At 51.2% G+C, this 21,196-nt stretch overlaps 2 protein-coding genes across 2 annotated transcripts in view; one reads left to right on the top strand and one right to left on the bottom strand.

Annotated features, from left to right (window-relative positions):
* The first annotated feature begins 2,625 nt into the window (after positions 1-2,625).
* Positions 2,626-11,292, top strand: UBE2Q1 (ubiquitin conjugating enzyme E2 Q1). The gene is made up of 13 exons (XM_059932622.1): positions 2,626-3,072; positions 5,351-5,455; positions 5,790-5,894; positions 6,527-6,577; positions 8,156-8,296; positions 8,521-8,605; positions 8,875-8,935; positions 9,127-9,217; positions 9,328-9,386; positions 9,468-9,516; positions 9,790-9,885; positions 10,260-10,326; positions 10,798-11,292. The coding sequence occupies exons 1-13, from the start codon at positions 2,746-2,748 to the stop codon at positions 10,827-10,829; spliced, it is 1,269 nt and encodes a 422-aa protein (XP_059788605.1). The 5' UTR covers positions 2,626-2,745; the 3' UTR covers positions 10,830-11,292.
* A 2,171-nt stretch (positions 11,293-13,463) lies between these two features.
* The window catches only part of TDRD10 (tudor domain containing 10), a 42,822-nt gene continuing 35,089 nt past the window's right edge, over positions 13,464-21,196 (bottom strand). Inside the window, exons 7-13 of the mRNA XM_059901954.1 lie at positions 19,905-19,947; positions 19,121-19,211; positions 18,154-18,301; positions 17,742-17,887; positions 17,358-17,512; positions 13,960-14,030; positions 13,464-13,757 (exon numbers count right to left, since the gene is read on the bottom strand). Coding sequence (XP_059757937.1) covers positions 13,725-13,757; positions 13,960-14,030; positions 17,358-17,512; positions 17,742-17,887; positions 18,154-18,301; positions 19,121-19,211; positions 19,905-19,947 — 687 coding nt within the window. The 3' untranslated portion in view covers positions 13,464-13,724. The remainder of the gene's footprint in view (positions 13,758-13,959; positions 14,031-17,357; positions 17,513-17,741; positions 17,888-18,153; positions 18,302-19,120; positions 19,212-19,904; positions 19,948-21,196) is intronic.

Here is a 21,196-nt window from a genome sequence, read left to right as displayed (position 1 = left end):
TCTGTTCCTCCAGCTTGTCATAGTCCTACCTCAGTACCTTTGCACATGCCACCCCTTCTGCCTCAGACAGTGTCCAGTCTCTCCTCCCTTAGGTAATTCTACTTACCCTTCAGAATTTAGCATATCACTTGTTCAGGGAGGCCTTCCCAGATCTCTAGTCTTGTTCTTTGAGGCACTTAACCATAACTGCAGTTAAGTGGATGGATGTGTAACAAACAACTCATGAAGTATCTGACTTTCTCCCAGCCTGAATACATGGAAAAGGTGAAGACTGGGTCTGTCTCGCTCAGTGCTGCATTCCCAGTGCGTCACGTGTCACAGATGCTCAGTACATATTTGTTCTTCTCTAATGAGTTTGCTTTGTCAACTCCACCTTTATCATGTCTGTTTCCCTCAATAGAATGTAAGCTCCGAGGGCAGGGATTTTTTTGTTTTATTCACTCCTGTTCCCCTAGCACACAAGTGTTCATTAAATTAATATATCCATAACTTCCTTTCCATTTCTAATGCCCCTGCCCTACACATCTCAGCAGAACACCAGGTATGACTCCGCACTAGGCTTCTAGATGCCAGAGGACTCTCCCAGCCAGAGAGCTGAAATGCTGAACACACCAGCAGAGAAAGCGACTGAGCTCATCCCAGTGACCACGACTTGAGTTTCCTCCTTGGGGGCCTTAGAGTCTGTGCAACATTGTGAGACTGCCTCATCATGTTGTTTTCTTGTAATTAAAACTCTTTATAAAATATGGAATTCAGGATCTTCCAAATGGCTGCATTTGTGGTTTTCTTGGGTAAGGGCTAGAGTCAGTGGACATGTGAAAACTTCTTGAGAAAGCATCAGAGGAAAGCAGAGATGGGTAAGGCATGGACTTTGGAGACATGCCCAGGAACTCTCCTTACTAGCTGTAAATCCTTGGGCAGTCACTCCTTTTCCCCTCTTGTAAAACAGGGATAGAAATGCTTCCCTTGCAATGTTGCTGGCTGGGGTGGGGGGGTGGGGGGCGCGTGGGGACATGGTGGGGGGGTTTAGAAATATTTGCAGGATACCCTGACTCAGGAAGTGCTCAGTAAACGGGAATTCTTTTCTTTTTAAATTGATGTTAATTTATTTACAATACTGTGTTAGTTTTGGGTATACAGCAAAGTGATTCAGATATATATCAATATATATATCTTTTTCAGATTATTTTCTATTATAGGTTATTACAAGATACTGAATATAGTTCAATTAACGGGAATTCTTACCACAGCCTTTTATGCCCCCAACTTGCACATTGAGACACAGAGGTGACATGTAGCTAACTGTTCAGCCTTCTCAAAGGAGATAAATAGCCCCAGGAGGACCAGGAACACATCTCAATCATCTTTGAATACCCAGAGCCCAGCTTAGCCAAAGAAGGCCTTTATCAACCGCCACTGACAATATAAATGAATAGCCCAGCACAAAGAACCGAGGTGCACAGTCAGCTTCCAACAAAGGCTAACTCATTTCAGTCCAAGTGAAAGGAGAAGGTGGCAATCCGGCCAGCTTCTCAAGCGCCGAGTTGGCTCGGTAGATTCCATCAGGCCCTACCACGGGCTAACACCAGCCCTTGGCAGAGGAACCTCAGCCAGCTTTGTCCTTTGTGATAGTGCCACCTAGCGAGGCCCCGGAGGCACTGCCACCTACTCCTGGCAATGCCAGGACCACTGCGACAAGGTGTTAGCCGGTAGACTTGGGACTGGGATTGTGGTCTCCTTTCATCTTATTGCTTGGTTAATGGTTTAGACTAGTGCTGCTCTCCTTTCAAGACCCGGCAGAGGAAGCCCGTGTCTTCCCTCCCCACCCGCCTCGTCCAGACCCAAGGAATCTGATAAGCGCGAAGAGTGAGCTGTCGTCTACCCGTCGTACATTAATTGACCACCGATCCCTTCGTGATCTCCTCGCATCCAATCCTTGGGAGCAGGCAAAGCAAGCATTATTATCCTCATCAAAGTCATCGTACAGATGAGGAAACTGAGAGAAGGTGGTTAACCCAAGGCCACGGAACGTCCGATAACCCAAGCCTCCTGTAACCGGGTCCCTGGTTCCTTCCCCAATCACACGCCCCTCATTTCAGTGTGTCCCCAGGGGGGCAAAGCGTCAGGGACCCTGCGCCAAGGACAGGCGTGTGAGCGCAGGATAAATACGGTACAGCGGCGTCCGCAGCTCTCCCACTTTCTTTTCTGCCCACCAAGCGCCCGGCACGTTCACAGCGGCTCAGGGCGGGGGAAGAGGGGCCCAGAGCAGGAAACAGGGTCCCGCGCGGGTAGCCCCTGGGAGCACGCGGCGCCGGGTCACGTGAGAGGGGAGAGGCGGCGAGGGCCGTCGGTCGCACGCACGTACGCCGTACGTAAACACGCACTGAGGCGCTGAAAGCTGCGAGCCTGAAGCCCCCAGTCACATGTGGAGGGTGGCAGTGGAGAACAAGGGGGCGGGAAGGAGAGAGGTGTCACGTGAGGGAGGTCAGAGCAGCGAGGTCACGTGAGGGGGGACGGAGGCGGGGCCGCCGAGGAGGAGGAGGAGGGGCGCGCGGCTTCCGGCGGCTGGGGGGGGCCGGAGAGCGGAGGGGGGTGGGGGGGCCCTGTCCCGGAGGTGGCGGCGGCGCCATCTTGGCGAAGGGGGGATCAGGAAGTGCGGACCGCGGCGGCGGCGGCGGCGGCGGAGCCCGGAGCGGAGGCCGGAGGCTCCCGGCCCGCCGGCCCCGGAGCGGAGCGGAGCGGAGGATGCAGCAGCCGCAGCCGCAGGGGCAGCAGCAGCCGGGGCCGGGGCAGCAGCTGGGGGGCCAGGGGGCGGCGCCGGGGGCCGGGGGCGGCCCGGGGGGGGGCCCGGGGCCGGGGCCCTGCCTGAGGCGGGAGCTGAAGCTGCTCGAGTCCATCTTCCACCGCGGCCACGAGCGCTTCCGCATTGCCAGCGCCTGCCTGGACGAGCTGAGCTGCGAGTTCCTGCTGGCTGGGGCCGGAGGGGCCGGGGCGGGGGCCGCGCCCGGACCGCATCTCCCCCCACGGGGGTCGGTGCCTGGGGATCCCGTCCGCATCCACTGCAACATCACGGTGAGGATCCCCTCGCGTGTGCGTCTCTGGGGGGCTCTTGTCTGGGGCTCAGGATCACCCCACACAGCTTTTCGCTGTCGAAAGACCTGGGAGGCCGAATCCCCTCTCGGGGCTCGGCTCCTTTTCTCCAGGTTACACTTGTTTCTCCTGTGCACCCAGAATCTCTACTCTTCATGGTCAGGGACACCCCGACATATGGCGCCTCGACTACCCCTTTTCACTAACCCACCCACATCCCAAGGTTCATGATTTTGGCCTATTTGGGCTACTTCACGACTTTACCTTGACCCCTGGGAATGCCCCTGTCCCCACCACTATCATCTTAAGGTTCCAGGTCTCTGCATTGACCTTAGCTGGAAGGACCTGGCTTGGAACTCTGCAGATTTCAGTGATGCCCCCTTCTCAGTAGTACCTTTGATTTAGGACGTTGCCACCTGTGAGATCCCTGCCCAGGCATCTCTCATTCAACTCCTCTTTGCTCTCTGAATTTTACCAAGTGATGGTTTGCAGTTTAGTGACTCCTCTTCTTCCTCTCCTTTGGATTCCCTTTTATTCTGGTGTAACCTCTAACTCTCCTCCTTTTGCCCCAGCTGGTAGCTGCCACTCCCCTCCTGTTCTCTATGGATATCTCCAGTTGCCCTGGGTTGTTGGCTTTCCTGCTCATGATGGTGATGTGCAAGGGCTTTCCCATTTATTCTGAGCGGTAACAGTTCCTTTTCTCCCAGTGAACATCATTCCATCCTAGGCGTGCAGGACTAGGAGACACCTTACCTCTCCTGCCTAGGCTACCCTCAAACATCCTGTGAAGAGGGTTGGCCTCTGATAATCTGGGAATGCCTGATACCGCATGGTATAGCACTTACAGTGATTGATACCACCCGGTGTGATAGTGTTCGCCCTGCTGGGAGCACTGGATAGCAAGCCAGGAGACAGTACTTAATCCAGGCAGGCAGACTGCAAATGGGAGTAGTCTGGGGAAAGACAGACTTGTGAATTGTGTGGCACTTTGGGGCCTGAATTCAATTTACATGGTTCTTGTTTTCTATCCCTTTCTTCCATCAAACCAGGTCAAGGTTTGATGAGGCAAGCCTCAGCTTGGGTTGGATGGTCCCCCCCACCCCCAAAACTCGTGTGTTCGATTTTCCTCTCCCATCTTTTTTCGTACTAAAAAGTTGAGATTGCAGGACTCGGTGTGGTTCCGTGAGCTGAAGACTTGAGCATCTGATAATTTGTTTTCCTCCAGCATTGAGGATTAGAGCCATGGCAGAGTTAAGACCCCTGGTAGAAGAGGATAAGGTTTTCTCAGCATATGTGGAAACTTCAGGGGTCGATTTTGTACCTGAATTATGCTTCCAATTGCTTAAGGGTAGGTTTGCCCCCTTCAGGTTTGCCCCCTTCTAGCTGCCTTCCCAGTTGCCAGAGGCCATCTGCTGTCTTTGTCCCTGGAAGGAGGTTAGTTAGAAGATTCTCAGTCAGACTCTGTGTGGCCCCTATAAAGAAGACTTGGCCTGAACTGGCCCCCTTGGTTTGGGCAGAGGGGGAGTCTGGTCAGGCTGCATTTGGCACCGTGGCTCAGGAATGCTGGGAATGTTAGTAGCGTAGGTTTCTTTCTCCCAGCCTGCCATGTGGAGCCCTACAGCCTACGCCTGGACTGAGAGGGTGGCAGTTTCCCAAGGGAGAGGTGGGGAGAAGTGGCCTTTGAGGGGTTCTGTTGGGAGTGAGGTGGGAAGATTCTTCCTGCTACCCTTTCACGTTTAGGTTCTGGAGACATAATCTAGTTTCTAATCCCTCCTTCCCCAGCTAAAATGAAAGTAATCTGTGGTCTTTGCTTTTTTTCTGTCAGTGTGATTGTGATGAGGTGATCCCTTCCTCAACTGGTTAAGGAGGGTCAGGGGCCTCTCTGTTGGGTGTGGGAGAACTTCAGGTCTGGAACTTGTAGAGGCAGCACAGGAGATAGGAAGTCTCCCTCACTGTTAGCAGGGTTTGGCTCTGCTGCTTTCTCTGATGTTTACTCTTGAGAAGATAAAGAAAGGGACCGGGCTTCTTGGAAAGGGTCCTCCCAGGGACTTTTTCTCCTGGTCTGGGATTTGTTGGGAAGCTGCTTGGTTAGATAATGACCTGCTGCACTGGGCTTGTATGTGTGTGTTTGGGGGGAGAGGGGCGGGGGGAGCGGTGGAGAGCAAAGGGACTAGAAGTCTTGGTGCGTGGCAGGCAGGCAAAATCTAGCTTTCCCCAGAGTCTCCCATCTTGACTGCTCTCCCTGCTCTTTTCCCCTTAGGAGTCATACCCTGCTGTGCCCCCCATCTGGTCAGTGGAGTCCGATGACCCTAACTTGGCTGCTGTCTTGGAGAGGCTGGTGGACATAAAGAAAGGGAATACTTTGGTGAGGGGGCCAGGGTGTTGAGGTGGGAGGGCATTTTCCTCCTGTGACACCCATGCCATGAAAACATCCTGTGAAAGGCGTCTCTGGAAAGTGGGTGGTGCAGTAGCCTGTACATTTGAGGCAGACGTCTTAGGGGAGTTGCTTCCTGAAGCCAGAGGGAGAGCCTTGCACCAGTCCCAGGGTTCGTCCCCTAAGCTCCTCCCCATGGCCGTGTGGTCTGAGTTTTAGAGAACTAGGTACCAGTTTGGGGGCTAAGACAAGAGCTCACCCACGTACCTGTCCATATTGGGGTGGGGAAGGAGTGTTTGATATCACTGTGGTCCCCTACCCCCAGCTATTGCAGCATCTGAAGAGGATCATCTCCGACCTGTGTAAACTCTATAACCTCCCTCAGCATCCAGATGTGGAGATGCTGGATCAGCCCTTGCCAGCAGAGCAGGTGAGCAACGGAGCGGCTTTGGACCCTGTTATGCAGAGTTGCCCCACAGACAGCACTCTAAAAATGCATGTTAATTCAGATGAAGCTGCAGTAGTTTCTCTCCAGCCCTACTCCAAACACGTACACATATCATGACTCTTGGCCTCTTCTCCAGAAGGGAATCTAGCTAAATGGGGCACTAGTAGCTTCACCTCTCCGATCAAAACTCACTCTCCTGGGCAGGATCATCCCTCATGGGGGGATATGGGGGGGGATTTTTACAATTAGCAGTAGGTAGCCATTGGGGACCGAGGTCCCTTGTTAAGATCCAAGAATGCAGTATCAGTCTAGAGATGATTTAGTAAAGGAGGGGTTCTTGAGGAGATAAAACTGGGATTTGTGAGTTAGGTGACAGAAACAGCCATTGTGCTTCTCTTTTATTCTTTGGCATATGGTGGTAGAGGAATAATGGGCTGGTAGTGAAGTCATTCCCTAGGCTGTTGCTTCCACTCAGTTCTGGCTGATGGAGAGGCTGGTAGCATTATGGCCAGGCGCACAGCTTCCAGACCCAGAGGCTCAGGGGGAGTAGGTCAGAGGCTGCATTCTAGGAAACCACCGGGGTCTCATCTCCCTCTTTTCCCTCCCCACTGCAGTGTACACAGGAAGATGTATCTTCGGAAGATGAAGATGAAGAGATGCCTGAGGTAGGCTTCCATCCAAGGCGGCACTGGTAGGAAGCTCTTTCCGTCAGCAGCATTGAGTGCCCGCTGTGTACAGAGCGCCAGTCTAGACCTGGGGAGAGAAAAATACCAAAGGAAATAAAGACAGATTTACTGACCTGGAGGAACAGCAGTGTAGTAGAGGAGGAGACAGGGCACCCGTATCCAACCACTGAAGAGAGTTAAGTGCAAATCTGTTTACACTTAATAGTCAGGAAGTTAATCGCAGATGGCTTTGTAGTCAGACCTGAGCGGGCATCCTGTATCTCCTAACTCTCTTAATTGGGGAATTTTACCTACTCGCTAAGCTGCAGTTTTCCTTATTTATAAAATGTGATTATAACAACTACTACATAGGGTTGTCTTTAAGATTAAATAAGGGATTGCATGTAAAATGCTCCATTCAGTACATGATAAATGCTAAATAATTTATCTGATATATTCTCTAAAAACATACTTTTGCAGAATGTAACATAATGGTTAAGAACTTGAACTTCAGAGTCAGACAGAATTTGATTCACATCTTAGCTCTATAAAGAGGTGTATGACTTCGGGCATGATAACTAACCTCACCTAGACCTCAGCTTCCTCATCTGTAAAATGGGGGTAATGATAGAATAATGGCATGGTGGTTATAAGAATTAAATGAGCTAGTGTGTATAGCATCTAGTACGGTATCTGACATATAATTAAACATTCAGTAGATATCAACAACTAATGTAGTATTAACATCTCTTGCTAGAGTGAGATCACTGATCACTTTGTTTCTCTGCACTGAATTAACATCCCAGGTTCTGCAACTTCTGTAACTCTGTCATGGTCTTAAGTCTCACAAAGGGCTGGGGATTCCTGAAACATTCTCCTCTCAGACAGCGGACAGCCCTCCCGAGTCTGACTGAGAGGGGCTGAATCCTGGCTATAGGCTCCTCCCCCATGTACAGTGAACTACTTCCTCACTTAGAGTGGGGCAAACAGGGACTAATTCTGTTCTTGACCTCTACCATCTGCCTTTCTGGACCTCCTTCCTTATTTCCATCTTGGCACTGGGTACCTCTGCATACCTCATCAGGCCCAGCACTTGGGAAGGCAGGAGATTTCTGATCCAGCTTTCTCCATTAGACCTGGAGTCCTGGGAACTCCTGGGTACAAAAGTCACCTGATGAAACATGAGCTTTGAGTCACAGCGTCAGGCCAAAGTCATTCTAGGAATTAAGGAAGAGTTTCTGCTGCCAAGGGAGAGCTTTAGGGATGGTTGGAGCAGGGTAGGTCTGGGGAACAAGAGAGCTGAGCCTGCTTGCTTTCCCTAGGCCCTTACGCAGTTCTGCAGCTTGAGAATTGAATAGGAGGAGAGATTTGCCACAGCCTTTAGATTGTGGACGGAATGGGACTGGGAGTCTTCCAGCAGTGGAATGGGTATTTTACTCATTAGCATGCCAGATAAGACTACTGTTCCTTGACCTGCAGCTCTAGGTCAAGTGGGACTGGGAAGGCGATGGCCCCTCTCCACAACGTGTGTTGGTTTCTTTCCTCCTCTATCCCACTCCCACCCCACACCCCCACCAGGACACAGAAGACCTAGATCACTATGAAATGAAAGAAGAAGAGCCAGCTGAGGGTAAGAAGTCTGAAGATGACGGCATCGGAAAAGAAAACTTGGCCATACTAGAGAAAATTAAAAAGAACCAGAGGCAAGATTACTTAAATGTACGTGCTCTCTAGGGAGAAGCTGGGCCAAGGGGTCGGCTGGTGCTGGCTGGGAGGTGGGAGGCATCGAGCATCAGTCTGGGGAACAGAATCCACTTTTGGGTGGGTTATGGGTGTGCCTCATCCTTGCCTAAATCCTGGCTGCCAGACTGCCCCTGAGGTCTAGTGTGGTGTTTCTAAGCACATGACCGTGAGATGTTCTGTCCTCCATCCCTCCCTTGTAGGGTGCGGTGTCTGGCTCGGTGCAGGCTACTGACCGGCTGATGAAGGAGCTCAGGGATATATACCGATCACAGAGTTTCAAAGGCGGTGAGTTTGCCTCAGAGAGGGGTCTGAACACGAGCTTCTCATAAAGAAGGACATGGTGGTGGCAGCAGATGCACGGATGCTTATGCAAGTTTTCAGGCCAAGGATGGCACACCCCCACTCCAGTGGCTTAGATTGGATGCATGTCTATCTGGGGTGAACCTGGAGCCTTTGACCTTTTTTTCTCTCAGCATGGGAGAGGGATCTGCATCGGGGACCACTCACCACTTGGACCATCACCTAATGACACCCATTTTCTTCCCTCCTTCCAGGAAACTATGCAGTCGAACTCGTGAATGACAGTCTGTATGATTGGAATGTCAAACTCCTCAAGTGAGTGGGGACTGTGGGATTGGAAAAGAAGTTGAGTAGTGAGTGGAGCCACTGTGGTGGGAGTCTCCAGGTCCGTCCCAGGGAGCGGGTGTGGGCAGTGGCTTGGCCCTCTGCTGCTCGCCCAGGGTTGGTGGGAGCCTCGAGGCTCCTGAGCTGGACCTGGAGCTGAGCCTGAACTCGTTGCTTCCTAGAGTTGACCAGGACAGCGCTTTGCACAACGATCTCCAGATCCTCAAAGAGAAAGAAGGAGCTGACTTCATCCTACTAAACTTCTCTTTTAAAGTAAGGTCTTCCTTTCCAATCCGTCCCTGGCCTAGGCTTCCTTCTCCACCTAACAGTGCTGCAGAGGGCACTGGCCTCCCCTCCCTGATCGTTGCCTCTGTCTCTCTCAGGATAACTTTCCCTTTGACCCGCCATTCGTCAGGGTTGTGTCTCCAGTCCTGTCCGGAGGGTGAGTAGCTCAGTAAGGGCAGAGGGTGAGGAAGGGTGGGGAGCTTTTGCCAGTCACAGCTGACTAACCTTTCTTCCGCAGGTATGTTCTGGGCGGAGGTGCCATCTGCATGGAACTTCTCACCAAGCAGGTGAGCCTGTCTCTCATTCTTGGCCTGGCTGGCCTGGGCAGCGCTAGGCTGAGCTTTAACCACCCGCCCCCCGGGTTGGGTGATGGGCACAACGTGGCCCTTTCATTCTGCCTCGCAGGGTCTGTGCCCACTGACCTGGGCAAACAGGTGATGGCCATTCTGGGAGAGAAGGGCAGGGGCCCTTCTATAGGTGCAGCTGCTCTCTGGAGAACAAGCATAAGGTTTCTCTGGAAACTCTCCTGACTTGTTTGCTTTGTGCCTGTTGTTACTTAGGGCTGGAGCAGTGCCTACTCAATAGAGTCAGTGATCATGCAGATCAGTGCCACACTGGTGAAGGGAAAAGCACGAGTGCAGTTTGGAGCCAACAAAGTAAGGAGCCTGGACCTGAGCCTGGTGGGACTGGCTGGAGCCATACACACTTTAGGCCACTAGGAGGCCAAGGCGGCCTTCTTTTAGGGACTGAGAGGATAAAATCTGTGGGCTGGCAGCATCAGATGAGTGGGCCTAGGATGCCCGCAGTGGGAACAGGAGCAAGGCCTTGGCCTGAGGGGCAGCCTAGGACTTTGGGGAGGGTGCAGGTCTGGAAAGGGAAAGCTAGGGGACTGTGCCCTGAGGGGACCTCCCAGGTGGAAGGTATTTAGTGTGTCAGCAGAGCATGGCGCTGGGAGCTGGGACTCCTGGGTGGCAACAAGGCCACAGCTGGCCTTGCTTGGTGGCCTGATTCAGTGGCTTCCTCTCCCCAGTCTCAATACAGCCTGACAAGAGCACAGCAGTCCTACAAGTCCTTGGTGCAGATCCACGAAAAAAACGGTGAGGCTGGCGCCACAACTCCAGATTCGGACCTTTGCCAAGCCTGAGGTTTCCACTTCCAGCCAAACAGCAAGAACCCCTTTTGGTTTCCGAGCGTTTACCACCCATTAACACAGCACCTGCCCCTGTTCTCCAAAGAAGTCAGTGAGGTGGAGGCTAACGTCCGCCACCTCTTCTCCAGTAAAGCCCCAGCGGTCCATAGCGCCGGCAGACTCAGTGCTGCCCCTCTTCCCCACCACCCTGTGAGAAAGCTCATCCCACTCTGCTGTCATCTCAGGTTGGGCGCATCATTCTCCCTTTCCTTATAATCTCCAGGTAGGCAGTTTCTTACCTTCCCATACACCTTCTCCCCGCACTGGGGAGCCCTTTCTAGACTCTTTTCACCTTTGACCTTGGAGATGTCTTCAGTGATTGGGGCCGGGAGGGTGGACATCAGTCTCCACCTCACTGTGTTCTTCGGTTTCTTTGCAGGCTGGTACACACCCCCGAAGGAAGATGGCTAACCCGGGAGTGCCATCCCCTTCTTCCTTCCCCAGGCACCACTGGACCAATTACCTTTGAATGCTGTATTTGGATCTCACGCTGCCTCTGTGGTTCCCTCCCTCATTTTTCCTGGACGTGATAGCTCTGCCTATTGCAGGACAATGATGGCTATTCTAAACGCTAAGGAAAAAAAAAAAACAAACACAACTGTTTCAAGTACTCAAGACTGACTTACAGACCAACCAACCACCTGGCTGGAACCCTTGCTAGCAGGCATTCTTATAAAAGAAACTTTCGAGCCTCCTTATATTGCTGGAAACTCAGCTGTGCTCCAGACTAGAGCCTCCTTACCTATGCTATGGATTTTTAATTTATTTTCTCTTATTTCATGTACACTGCTTTTTTTGGTTACAGTGTATGATGGATGTGTATGAAAAAAAAAAATGTATCTTTGGGAAAACAATTACAGTTTGTTAATTTGAAGATGCTGGTCTTGACTCATCTTTATTTTTATCCCCATGTCCCACCCCACCCCCACTCCTGAACTACTTGAGCAGTGGGGGAGGGGCACCAAGTCCTCCGTGGCTTTGGTAGCTATGAGGGGCTGCGCTTCGCTGCTAAAGCCAGAGAAAGGTGGAGCTGAAGCACGCACCTGGCTCGCCCCTGAAGGCCTCTGGAGTGACCAGCACTTGTACACCTGGGAATGCAGAGCCTGGCCTGCTGAACCACAAAGTAGTAGACTGAAATGATGAACTTAATTCTTAGGACTACTTTTCTAGTCACAGATGTTTTCAAATTTCTAAGAAAGAAATAACAAGGAGGCCTAAGAGGCTGCTTCACAGAACTACTTTCAAATGAACTGAGTAGGGATGCGGGCAGAGTCTCAAGCATGTATGTGACCTTTCTGGTCTCAGCAACATGCTGTGTAGCTAACACTCCAGTGTTCACTGGTTCCCCTCCCTCCCAGCAAGTGGCACTGAAGGGTGATGGTTGGTAGCTCCCTTGTTGCCCCCTCCCGTCTCTTGCTTCATCTGGTCGTATCAAAGAGGAGCCGTGTGGCTTGGAGACTGGGGATTCTTTTAAGGCACTAGTAAGGTGGGTGCTACTGGAAAGGGTCAGCTTTAAGGGCGTTGGTCTGTGTACCTGCGTCCTTACCTCAGGCTCTGAGAACTGCTGGGGAGGGGAGTCTGCTGAGCTGAACCGTAGGTGCCGTGTCTGTTCCTGCTATTTAAAAGTACAGGCGTACTGTTTGCATGTGGTATGCGCTGCCTGCCTCCTGGTCAGTGAGCTTGCTTTGAGGCAGAGGCAGCCTCTTTGGACCTACTCTGCCTACAGACTGGATGGTGACAAACGCCAGAGGCCAGGGATGGCTAAGTGAAGACACTCATCTTAGAAAGCCCAGACTTAGGACAGCCATCTGGGAACCTGTAAGATGCCAGAGTTCTGTAATGCTTTGTTTGACACAGCAATTTTAACATTGGTCATTTCTCCCCCTTTTAAGGGATTGTAATGTTTTGCTGCTTCAGGTGGACGGAGAGTTCACCAGTCCCACTCAACGCTGCTCCTACTCCACCACACCACCTGATACAGGGTGCTAATTTATGCTGAGGTGGAGACAAAGAGGGGACCCAAGGGGGAAACTCATTTCATGAAGCTGAAATCTGGTTTTCAAGGCCTCTGAGGCTTTCTTCTGAACTTATCACCAGCCCTGGCTGGAAAGTAGATTGTGTTTTTAGTAATGTGTACTGTGATCTGTCCTCAGTATAATGTATTTTGTAATGTATTTTTCTCATCTACCAAAGGATGAAACAAATAAAATTATTTAAATAGTTTGGCTCTAATCAAATTATTTAAAGAAATAATGGGATCCACATTCACCTGATGTCAAGGGAAGCACCAGCTCCTGTGCGCTATAGCTATATAAACACCAACTCTAAGAAAGTCTTCCACTTTTCTTGTCAAACCTAACAGTCCCTTTCATAACCTTACATTAGGCTCCTAATGAAGTTACACAGCATTAAAAAATAAGTAAATAAAATCAAGGCCACATCATCTTGAACCAATGTTCTGTCCACTAAGAAGGCAAAGAGAAAGGAAAGAAAACTTATACCCACACTACCAAATGTAAAATAGATAGCTAGTGGGAAGCAGCCGCATAGCACAGGGAGATCAGCTCGGTGCTTTGTGACCACCTGGAGGGGTGGGATAGGGAGGATGGGAGGGAGGGAGATGCAAGAGGGAAGAGATATGGGAACATATGTATATGTATAACTGATTCACTTTGTTATAAAGCAGAAACTAACACACCATTGTAAAGCAATTATACTCCAATAAAGATGTTTAAAAAAAAACAACTTATACCCTATGCAAGTGTGCATCTATAATCCCACGCAGTGTCCACACGGCCGGCACACGGCAGCTTCCCAGTCTCGCTGCTTCGGTTTTAGAGGGCAGCACTGGGGAGGGGTGGCTAGACAGAGGAATCAATCACCCCAAACGTGAAGCATGCCAACATTTATTCACCAAGGCGATGCATCAATGTTTAAATGCTCCCTACCTGATTCTACAACAGAATGCCAGGAAAATTAAGCAGTGGGCCCCTCCATTCTCCAGAATCTGTCAGGGCAACTTATATCATGCTCTGAGGGTACAAAGAAGAGACACAGGAAAGAATACACTGGTTACATCAGACTTTCAACCTCATGGAAGCGTCCCATGTTTGGTTCAAATGTTCACGCTGAGCTGGGGGACGGAAGGCATATGACAAACTGAGAAGTGAGCTGGGGGAAAGGCAAAGGGGAATCCAATCAATCCTGGGCACCGCTGTGGCCTTTTTCATCCCCAAGGCCTCAAGAGTGAAAGGGTAGAGCAGGCTGAATCTAGACACGAGAAGAAACATGCCGATTGTAGCCATGTTATTTAAACTCTTCAAGCTTCAGGATGTGCAACTGGAAGAGAAAAAGAAAATCTGATTGGGAAGGAAGGACTGCCCCCAGGTGGTCCACCCAACCCCTGGACAACTTCAGTTTGTTTCCTCTAAGGGAATGACAGGTAAACCCGCAGCATTCAGGCGGAGGCCAGGGCCTGCAGCTGAGACCCTGGGAGGTGGGGGAGGGGAGGGGAGGGGAACAGTAGATACACAGCAGTTACCTTCAAGTTCAAAGCACCAGTGATTTTCCCTTTGAGGATGCGATGGATAACCTGATATGAACTCAAAATATCTGTAAAACAAAACACAACAACAAAACCTTGGTGGCACTTGGTCAGGCAGGAGGAGCAAGGGAGGGAAGTGAGAAGCCGGGGCTGCAGGAAAGTATTCTGGCTGCAGACCAGGTCCTGTAGGCAAGTCTCTGCTAGTTAGTGCTCACTCCCTGCTGCCAGGATATCGTGAGATAATAAGCCCTGCAGAGGGAGGAGAAGGGGAGGGCAAAGTAAGAGCAAGTAAAAGGAGGCATTATTGTTGTTAAAATAATTACAGGGATCTGGGATTTTACATTCCCTAATGGAAATTCTGGAGACAGAAAACTGTGTTCACTCAACTCTGCTCTGAGAGTTTTTGCTGGAGAGATGGAGGTTAAAAGGCAGAGAGCCTTTTTACCATGACGAGTGCGCATTCCTACCTGCTGGGACAAGGCAGGGCAGGGCGCTGGTCAGACACTCACCTTTCTCCAGGACATCTGCCCTTACTCAGCTCCCGCCATCCCCCCAAACTCTGGGACTGTTTGTATGCATGAAACTGGCTCATATCAAGGGTCAGACCTCAGTTCCACCCCCAGCTATGCCATTTTCTTGCCATGAAACGTGAAGAAGTCCCTTTCGTTTTCCTGAGGCTTACTTTCCTCATCCATAAAGGGAGAAAAATTGTACACCTGCCCACCTGGCCTCGGGGCCATCTCAAAGTCCACACGAGAGCTGAGAACCCCCATATCCGGGCTGCACACTCTGGCCCCTCTGACAGGCTGGGAGCTGCTCTTTGGGGCAGGGGCTCCTTACTCTGGGCCACCCTCCAACACCCAAGCAGTCAGGTTCAGCCCACCAGAAGCTCCCAGGTCCTGTCTGCTGGCACTGGCATTACTCCCCAGGCCGAGCAGCAGGGGCCCTCTTCATGCAATGACCCAAGGTGACCTCTGGGTGGTGCCCATCAGCCTAGCAGGGAGGCTTGGCCTTGCACTTTGGGGAGGTGCTTTTCCATCTTATTTTGTGTGTATGTGTGTTTCTTCACATCCACTTCTCCTCAGCCCCCAAAGCATTCTTTCACTCTTTCACATCTCACCTAAACCCCAGTCTCGAGAAGGGGCAGAGCAAAGAAGGGGCCTCTCCATTTCAAGGGTGTAGAAATTGAGGCTCCACAGGTGCCTGGATCTATAGTAACAAACACCTCACACTATATACAAAAATAAACTCAAAATGGTTTAAAGACTTAAACATAAGGCATGACACCATAAAACTCCTAGAAGAGAACACAGGCAAAACATTCTGACATAAATCATAGCAATATTTTCTTAGATCAGTCTCCCAAAGCAAGAAAAATAAAAGCAAAAAGAAACAAATGGAACCTAATGAAACTTTAAAAGCTTTTGCACAGCAAAGGAAACCATAAACAAAACGAAAAGACAACCGATGGACTGGGAGAAAATATTTACAAATGATGCGACCAACAAGGGGTTAATTTCCAAAATATACAAACAGCTCATACAGCTCAATATCAAAAAAACAACAACCTCATCAAAAATGGGCAGAAGACCTAAATAGACATTTCTCCAGAGAAGACATACAGGACTTCCCTGGTGGCGCAGTGGTTAAGAATCCACCTGCCAGCGCAGGGGACACGAGTTCAATCCCTGGTCTGGGAAGATCCCACATGCCGCGGAGCAACTAAGCCCGTGCGCCACAACTACTGAGCCTGTGCACTAGAGCCCGCGAGCCACAACTACTGAGCCGGTGCACCACAACTACTGAAGCCCGCGTGCCTAGAGCCCGTGCTCCGCAACAAGAGAAGCCACCGCAATGAGAAGCCCACGCACCGCAACGAAGAGTAGCCCCTGCTCACAGCAACTAGAGAAAGCCCGTGTGCAGCGACGAAGACCCAACGCAGCCAAAAAAAGTAAATTAAAAAAAAAAAAGACATACAGATGGCCAACAGGCACATGAAAAGATGCTCAACATTGATAATTATTAGAGAAATGCAAATCAAAACCACAGTGAGATATCACCTCACACCAGTCAGAATGGCCATCTTCACCAAGTTTACAAATAATAAATGCTGGAGAGGGTGTGGAGAAAAGGAAACCCTCCTATGCTGTTGGTGGGAATGTAAATTGGTGCAGCCACTATGGAAAACAGTATGGAGGTTCCTTAAAAAACTAAAAATAGAGTTACCATATGACCCTGCAATCCCACTCCTGGGCATATATCCGGAAAAGACAAAAACTCCGATTCAAAAAGATACATGCTCATTAATAATCAGAGAAATGCAAATTAAAACAACAATGAGATATCACTCACTCCTGTTAGACTGATAAAAAAAAAAAAAAAGATACATGCACCCCAATGTTCATAGCACCACTGTTTACAAAAGCCAAGACATGGAAGCAACCTAAATGTCCATCAACAGATGAATGCATAAAGAAGCCACAAAAAAGAATGAAATAATGCCATTTGCAGCAACATGGATGGACCTAGAGATTATCGTAATAAATGAAGTAAGTCAGACAGAGAAAGACAAATATTATATGATATCACTTATATGTGGAATCTTAAAAATAATACAAATGAACTTATTTACAAAACAGAAACAGACTCACAGACAGAAAACAAAATTATGGTTACCAACGGGGAAGTGGGGAGAGGAGGGATAAATTAGGAGTATGGGATTTATAGATACACACCATTATACGTAAAATAGATAATAAGGATTTACTGTATAGCACAGGGAACTATAGTCAATATCTTGTAATAACCTCTAATGGAAAAGAATCTGAAAAAATATATATATGTATAACTGAATCATTTTGCTGTAGACCTGAAACTAACACAATACTGTAAATCAACTATACTCCAATTTAAAAAAGAAAAGAAAAAAATAAAGTAACACACAGCACATCGGAGGAGATACTGAGTCCAAATGCTCTAACCCCTATCGTTGGTCTTCAAATTCCAGTTTTCTTCTACACAGAATGCTTCTCTGAAGAAATCTTAAGCAAAACTCGATGTACATGAAACAGATGGAAGCTGAGCCACTCTGGCAGAAGCGAGACTGGGAGGCTTGCCCTCCCCTCACTCCACCCAGAGAACTCAGCCTTCGGGCAGCACCTGAGGTTCCTTTCCAGATCTGGTTGCTCAGAGAGACCAGGTGTGAAAACCAATTCTCAAGAAGCAGCTTTGCAAGGGGCAGACGCCGAAAACTGGGGTGAGATCAAAAGAATAGAGGCTGAAGGGCAGGCATCCTGAGGGCCTCGGCTGCCCCGGACGCCATTCCCGCCGAGGTCCCAGAGGCGCTCACAGCATCTCCTGTCTTCGAGTGCTCAGGAGGGTGGAGGGCACCTTACCTTTCTCCAGCATGAATGGCTGAACCAGGGGGGGGATGGTCCAGAAGTCGTCACTATCCAGGCTGCGCAGGGACTGCACTGGGATGGTGGCCAACTGGCCGAAATCGATGAACATGACAACAGCCCAGGAGTCCACTCGGTCCAGCACCCAGCACCTGGCCAGAGGGAGGGAGAGGAGGCTTGTCCCACCTGGTGCCACGCACAGCAGTCCTCACAGAGAGGGCTTGAAGGTCGGGGCTAAGAGGAATGGGAGTTTCCTACGCTGTTCCCCACCTTGGACGGAGAGGTGATCAGAGGAGAGATATCTTGAGAGAGGAAGCAGCAGCAAATAAACGAGAGTCCAGAGGATGGAGAAGCAAACCTGCAGCCCTGCCTGGCACACACCCGTTCCAGGCCCGTCCGTAATCACCCAGTTGGTACTCGGCCAGACAGCGGGTCCCGCGCCGCACAGCCGAGTCGTGCAGGTAGGGCTGCTGCTCCTCCGCCTCGGCCAGGGCTCTGGACAGCGCCTGCATGTTCTGGTGCAGCGTCTGTGGACGGTACAAACGCCATGGGCCTCGCTGCCTGCCCCACATCGCACGTCTGTCTCTGCAGGTGTCACCTGTTACATCAGCACCGCTGATCCACCCCAAGGGAACTGAAGGTATGACGTGGGAGAGAGAATGAGGCTCAACCAGGGATCAGAGTGCGGCCACTCTGGATGTTCACCGCTGACGGGCCCCCATCACCACGCTTACCCCAGCAGGGCCCCATGAGGTGGCACCGAAGCCCAAGAGGACCACCAACAAGCCTGTACCTCCGTGACATGCATGGCCCAGAAGAAGGGGGTCTGAGGGACAATACTAGTCACCAACAGCCCCACGTCCCCGCCGATGCCATGGACGGTGGCCAGCCAGCCCAGGTCTCGGAAGCATTCCCTCAAGAGCAGCACCCAGAAGGACCCTCTGCAGGAAGAACAGGGAACGAAGGGAAGGGAGTGAACACAGGAGTGATTCAACCAACACCTGTCCTGGAGGATGCTGGGCAGGAGAGTCACGCTGACAAGAGGGCTGTGCACCCCCCAGGGTGGGAACAAGACAAGTGCCCAAGTAATCATAACGCGGAGCAAAGGAAGCACCACACCAGGGGACACAGGGGTTGGAGAGTTTGGGGAAGGGGAGAGGCAGAGGGAAATAAAAACACACCAGGGAACTCCACCGAGAGAGACACGCAAAAGCCTCACTGGGCTGACCTTGGGCCTGCCTGAGTGATTCATGAACCTCAAGTGATGCAAGTTTGGACCGTCCACAATGCAGGACACGTCTGCAACGCCCAAACCACTCCTCCCTGTGTTTAAGCACACGCCACACCTCATCCCACCACTCCACGAACTCTATCGCCTAAGTCACACACGGTTAGAAAGGCAGACCTGCCACTTTAGAAAAACGAAACAAAAAACACACATCCTATAGCATTTCAAGTCAAACAGAATATTCTGGCATCCCTGACATTAAGAATGGTGTCTGCCGTTAAAGCAGACGATGTGGTGGACATGCCGATCTCATGGCATCCAGAGTAGGGGAGAGTCACAGGCCATCACTGTACAGAAATGGAGACAGACTGTGTAAGTCACTGCGGGTCACAGCCTTAGAGCCTGGGTCTGATGCAGGAGTTCCTGAAAACTTTATCCCCCGCCCCAGTACCATCCCTGCCGCCACCCTCTAGGGACTGAGCAGACGTTTATAGTTGTCCTTTGCCAGCGGCCTCTCTCCACCTCTGCTCACCTCATTTCCATGGGAACTGCAAAGATGCTTGTCCTCGGTTTCTCTGTCTCACAGGGGTCAACAGAAGCTTTAGGAGTGAGCTGTGTACAAGCTGGAAAGCAGAAGGTTGTATTCTGGAGGCACCAGGGCTATCTCAGAGGACCATACTCCACCTGCCCCCCAGAAGGCCCTGGCCCCACCCTCAGAGGCAGGATGAGATGGGAAGTGAAGCTACATCCTTCTAGGTCTCGGCCTTCACATCCTCAGCTGGGTGGGGAGGGTTTGCTGGATGACATTGTTTAATCAAGAAAGCATCCTAAGGAGGCTTCCCTGGTGGTGCAGTGGTTAAGAACCCGCCTGCCAATGCAGGGGACACGGGTTCGAGCCCTGGTCCGCGAAGATCCCACATGCCGCGGAGCAACAAAGCCCGTGCGCCACAACTACTGAGCCTGCGCTCTAGAGCCCGCGAGCCACGACTATTGAAGCCCGCTCGCCTAGAGCCTGTGCTCCACAGCAAGAGAAGCCACCGCAATGAGAAGCCTGCGCACCGCAACGAAGAGTATCAGCCGCTCACCGCAACTAGAGAAAGCCCTTGCGCAGCTATGAAGACCCAATGCAGCCCCTTAAAAAATAAAAATTAATTAATTAAATTAATTAATTAAAAGAAAGCATCCTAGAGGAATAAAAAGGGATATTTCCTACACTGAGGGGTCAGCGTGGGACAAAGCTGGAAGAGAGGCTGGGAGAAGTGAATCAGGAGCTGCAAAGACATGTCCTGGGAACAGATGGCAGCTCATGATCTCACCAGTGGTTCTGGCAAATCCTTGACCAGAGGCCTTCTCCAAACCCTAGGGAGAGAAAGAAAAGGTATCACTCAGGCATAGTAGTATTCGTTTCACTGGTTTACATGTTGAGTCTCTCCAAGCAGATCTGGAGACAGCGCAGCAACAGCCCCTGTGCAGACACAGGCTTCAGCTGACTTTTGGGACTCCCTCCACTTTCTCCTCTCTCTTGGGTGGGGGGTCCTGAGTCAACCAAAGACAAGAGGTTCAAGGAACAGGAAGGGAGGAGGGAGGGAGGTGCTGCCGGTGGTGCTCGTCGGTACCTACAGGCGCAGAAGCCCAGCACTGCTTAGCCCGGGAGGCCCCTGCGGGCACTTCTTAGGGGAGAAAGAGGTGGAAATGGTTACTCCGGCAGCAGGGCTGGGTGGAGACAGAAAGACTACAATCCTGCAGCCCTCAACCCACACTGGCTTCCCTTGCTCCACCGTCCACACCTGGAAAATTCCCCCCCTGGTTACACCCACGGATCTGCCCGCCCTGCCACTTCGCTGCTTACCCCACTCCCCACTGACCGCTACCTGAGAACACATGCGGCCACTGTTCTCAAATGGTCATGCCACAATCCCATGGTAAGCCCCTAGTGAGTTTCCTTTCCTTCCCTCCAATGGACGACACCTCACCCCCTCCTCTCTTCAAACCCTCCATACTCCCCACCCTCCGCCCACCCTATGAACCTGCCTATTCGTCAGGAGAAAACTGGAAGCAACTGGATGGGAGGCCCCTCATCCTCTCACCACCCAAAGCGCCGCCCCTGCCATCCCTCTGTTACCTTCTCAGAAGGGTCTGGCTCTGGGGCTGGCGCTGTCTCGCCTTCTCGAGGACAACACCCCCGCAGCCACGGCCCTTCTCCTCTACTGCCATCTCTCTCCCGGTGGACACCTCCCACCAGGAAACAAACATGTTCCATTATCCATGTTTGCAAAGACCCTGCCTCGCCCCCCCACCCCCTCTGGCGAGCACCTTTCTCTGCTCCCTTCACTGAAAGGGGTGTCTAGAGTCCCGTCTCCTTCCACGCCTGACATTTTATCTTCAGCTCCTTCCAGTCAGGCCTCCCTGAAGCGGCTCAGCCACGGTCTCCGTGTTACCGAATCCTCCACGTCCTCCGTTCTGAAATTACCGGCAGCATCCCACCCATCCCCTCTTCTAGGAAACATTTCTTCTCTTGGCTTCCTTGACGCCGCACACATCTGGTTTTCCCTCTCTTTCCCTGGCTGGCCCTTTTCAGCTGAACCAATACATGCTGGCACAACCCAGG

Source organism: Balaenoptera ricei, chromosome 1 (genome assembly GCF_028023285.1).
Source record: "Balaenoptera ricei isolate mBalRic1 chromosome 1, mBalRic1.hap2, whole genome shotgun sequence".
Taxonomy (NCBI): Eukaryota; Metazoa; Chordata; class Mammalia; order Artiodactyla; family Balaenopteridae; genus Balaenoptera; species Balaenoptera ricei.
Note: the sequence above shows the minus strand (reverse complement) of the source record. Positions and strands in the feature narration are given on the sequence as shown.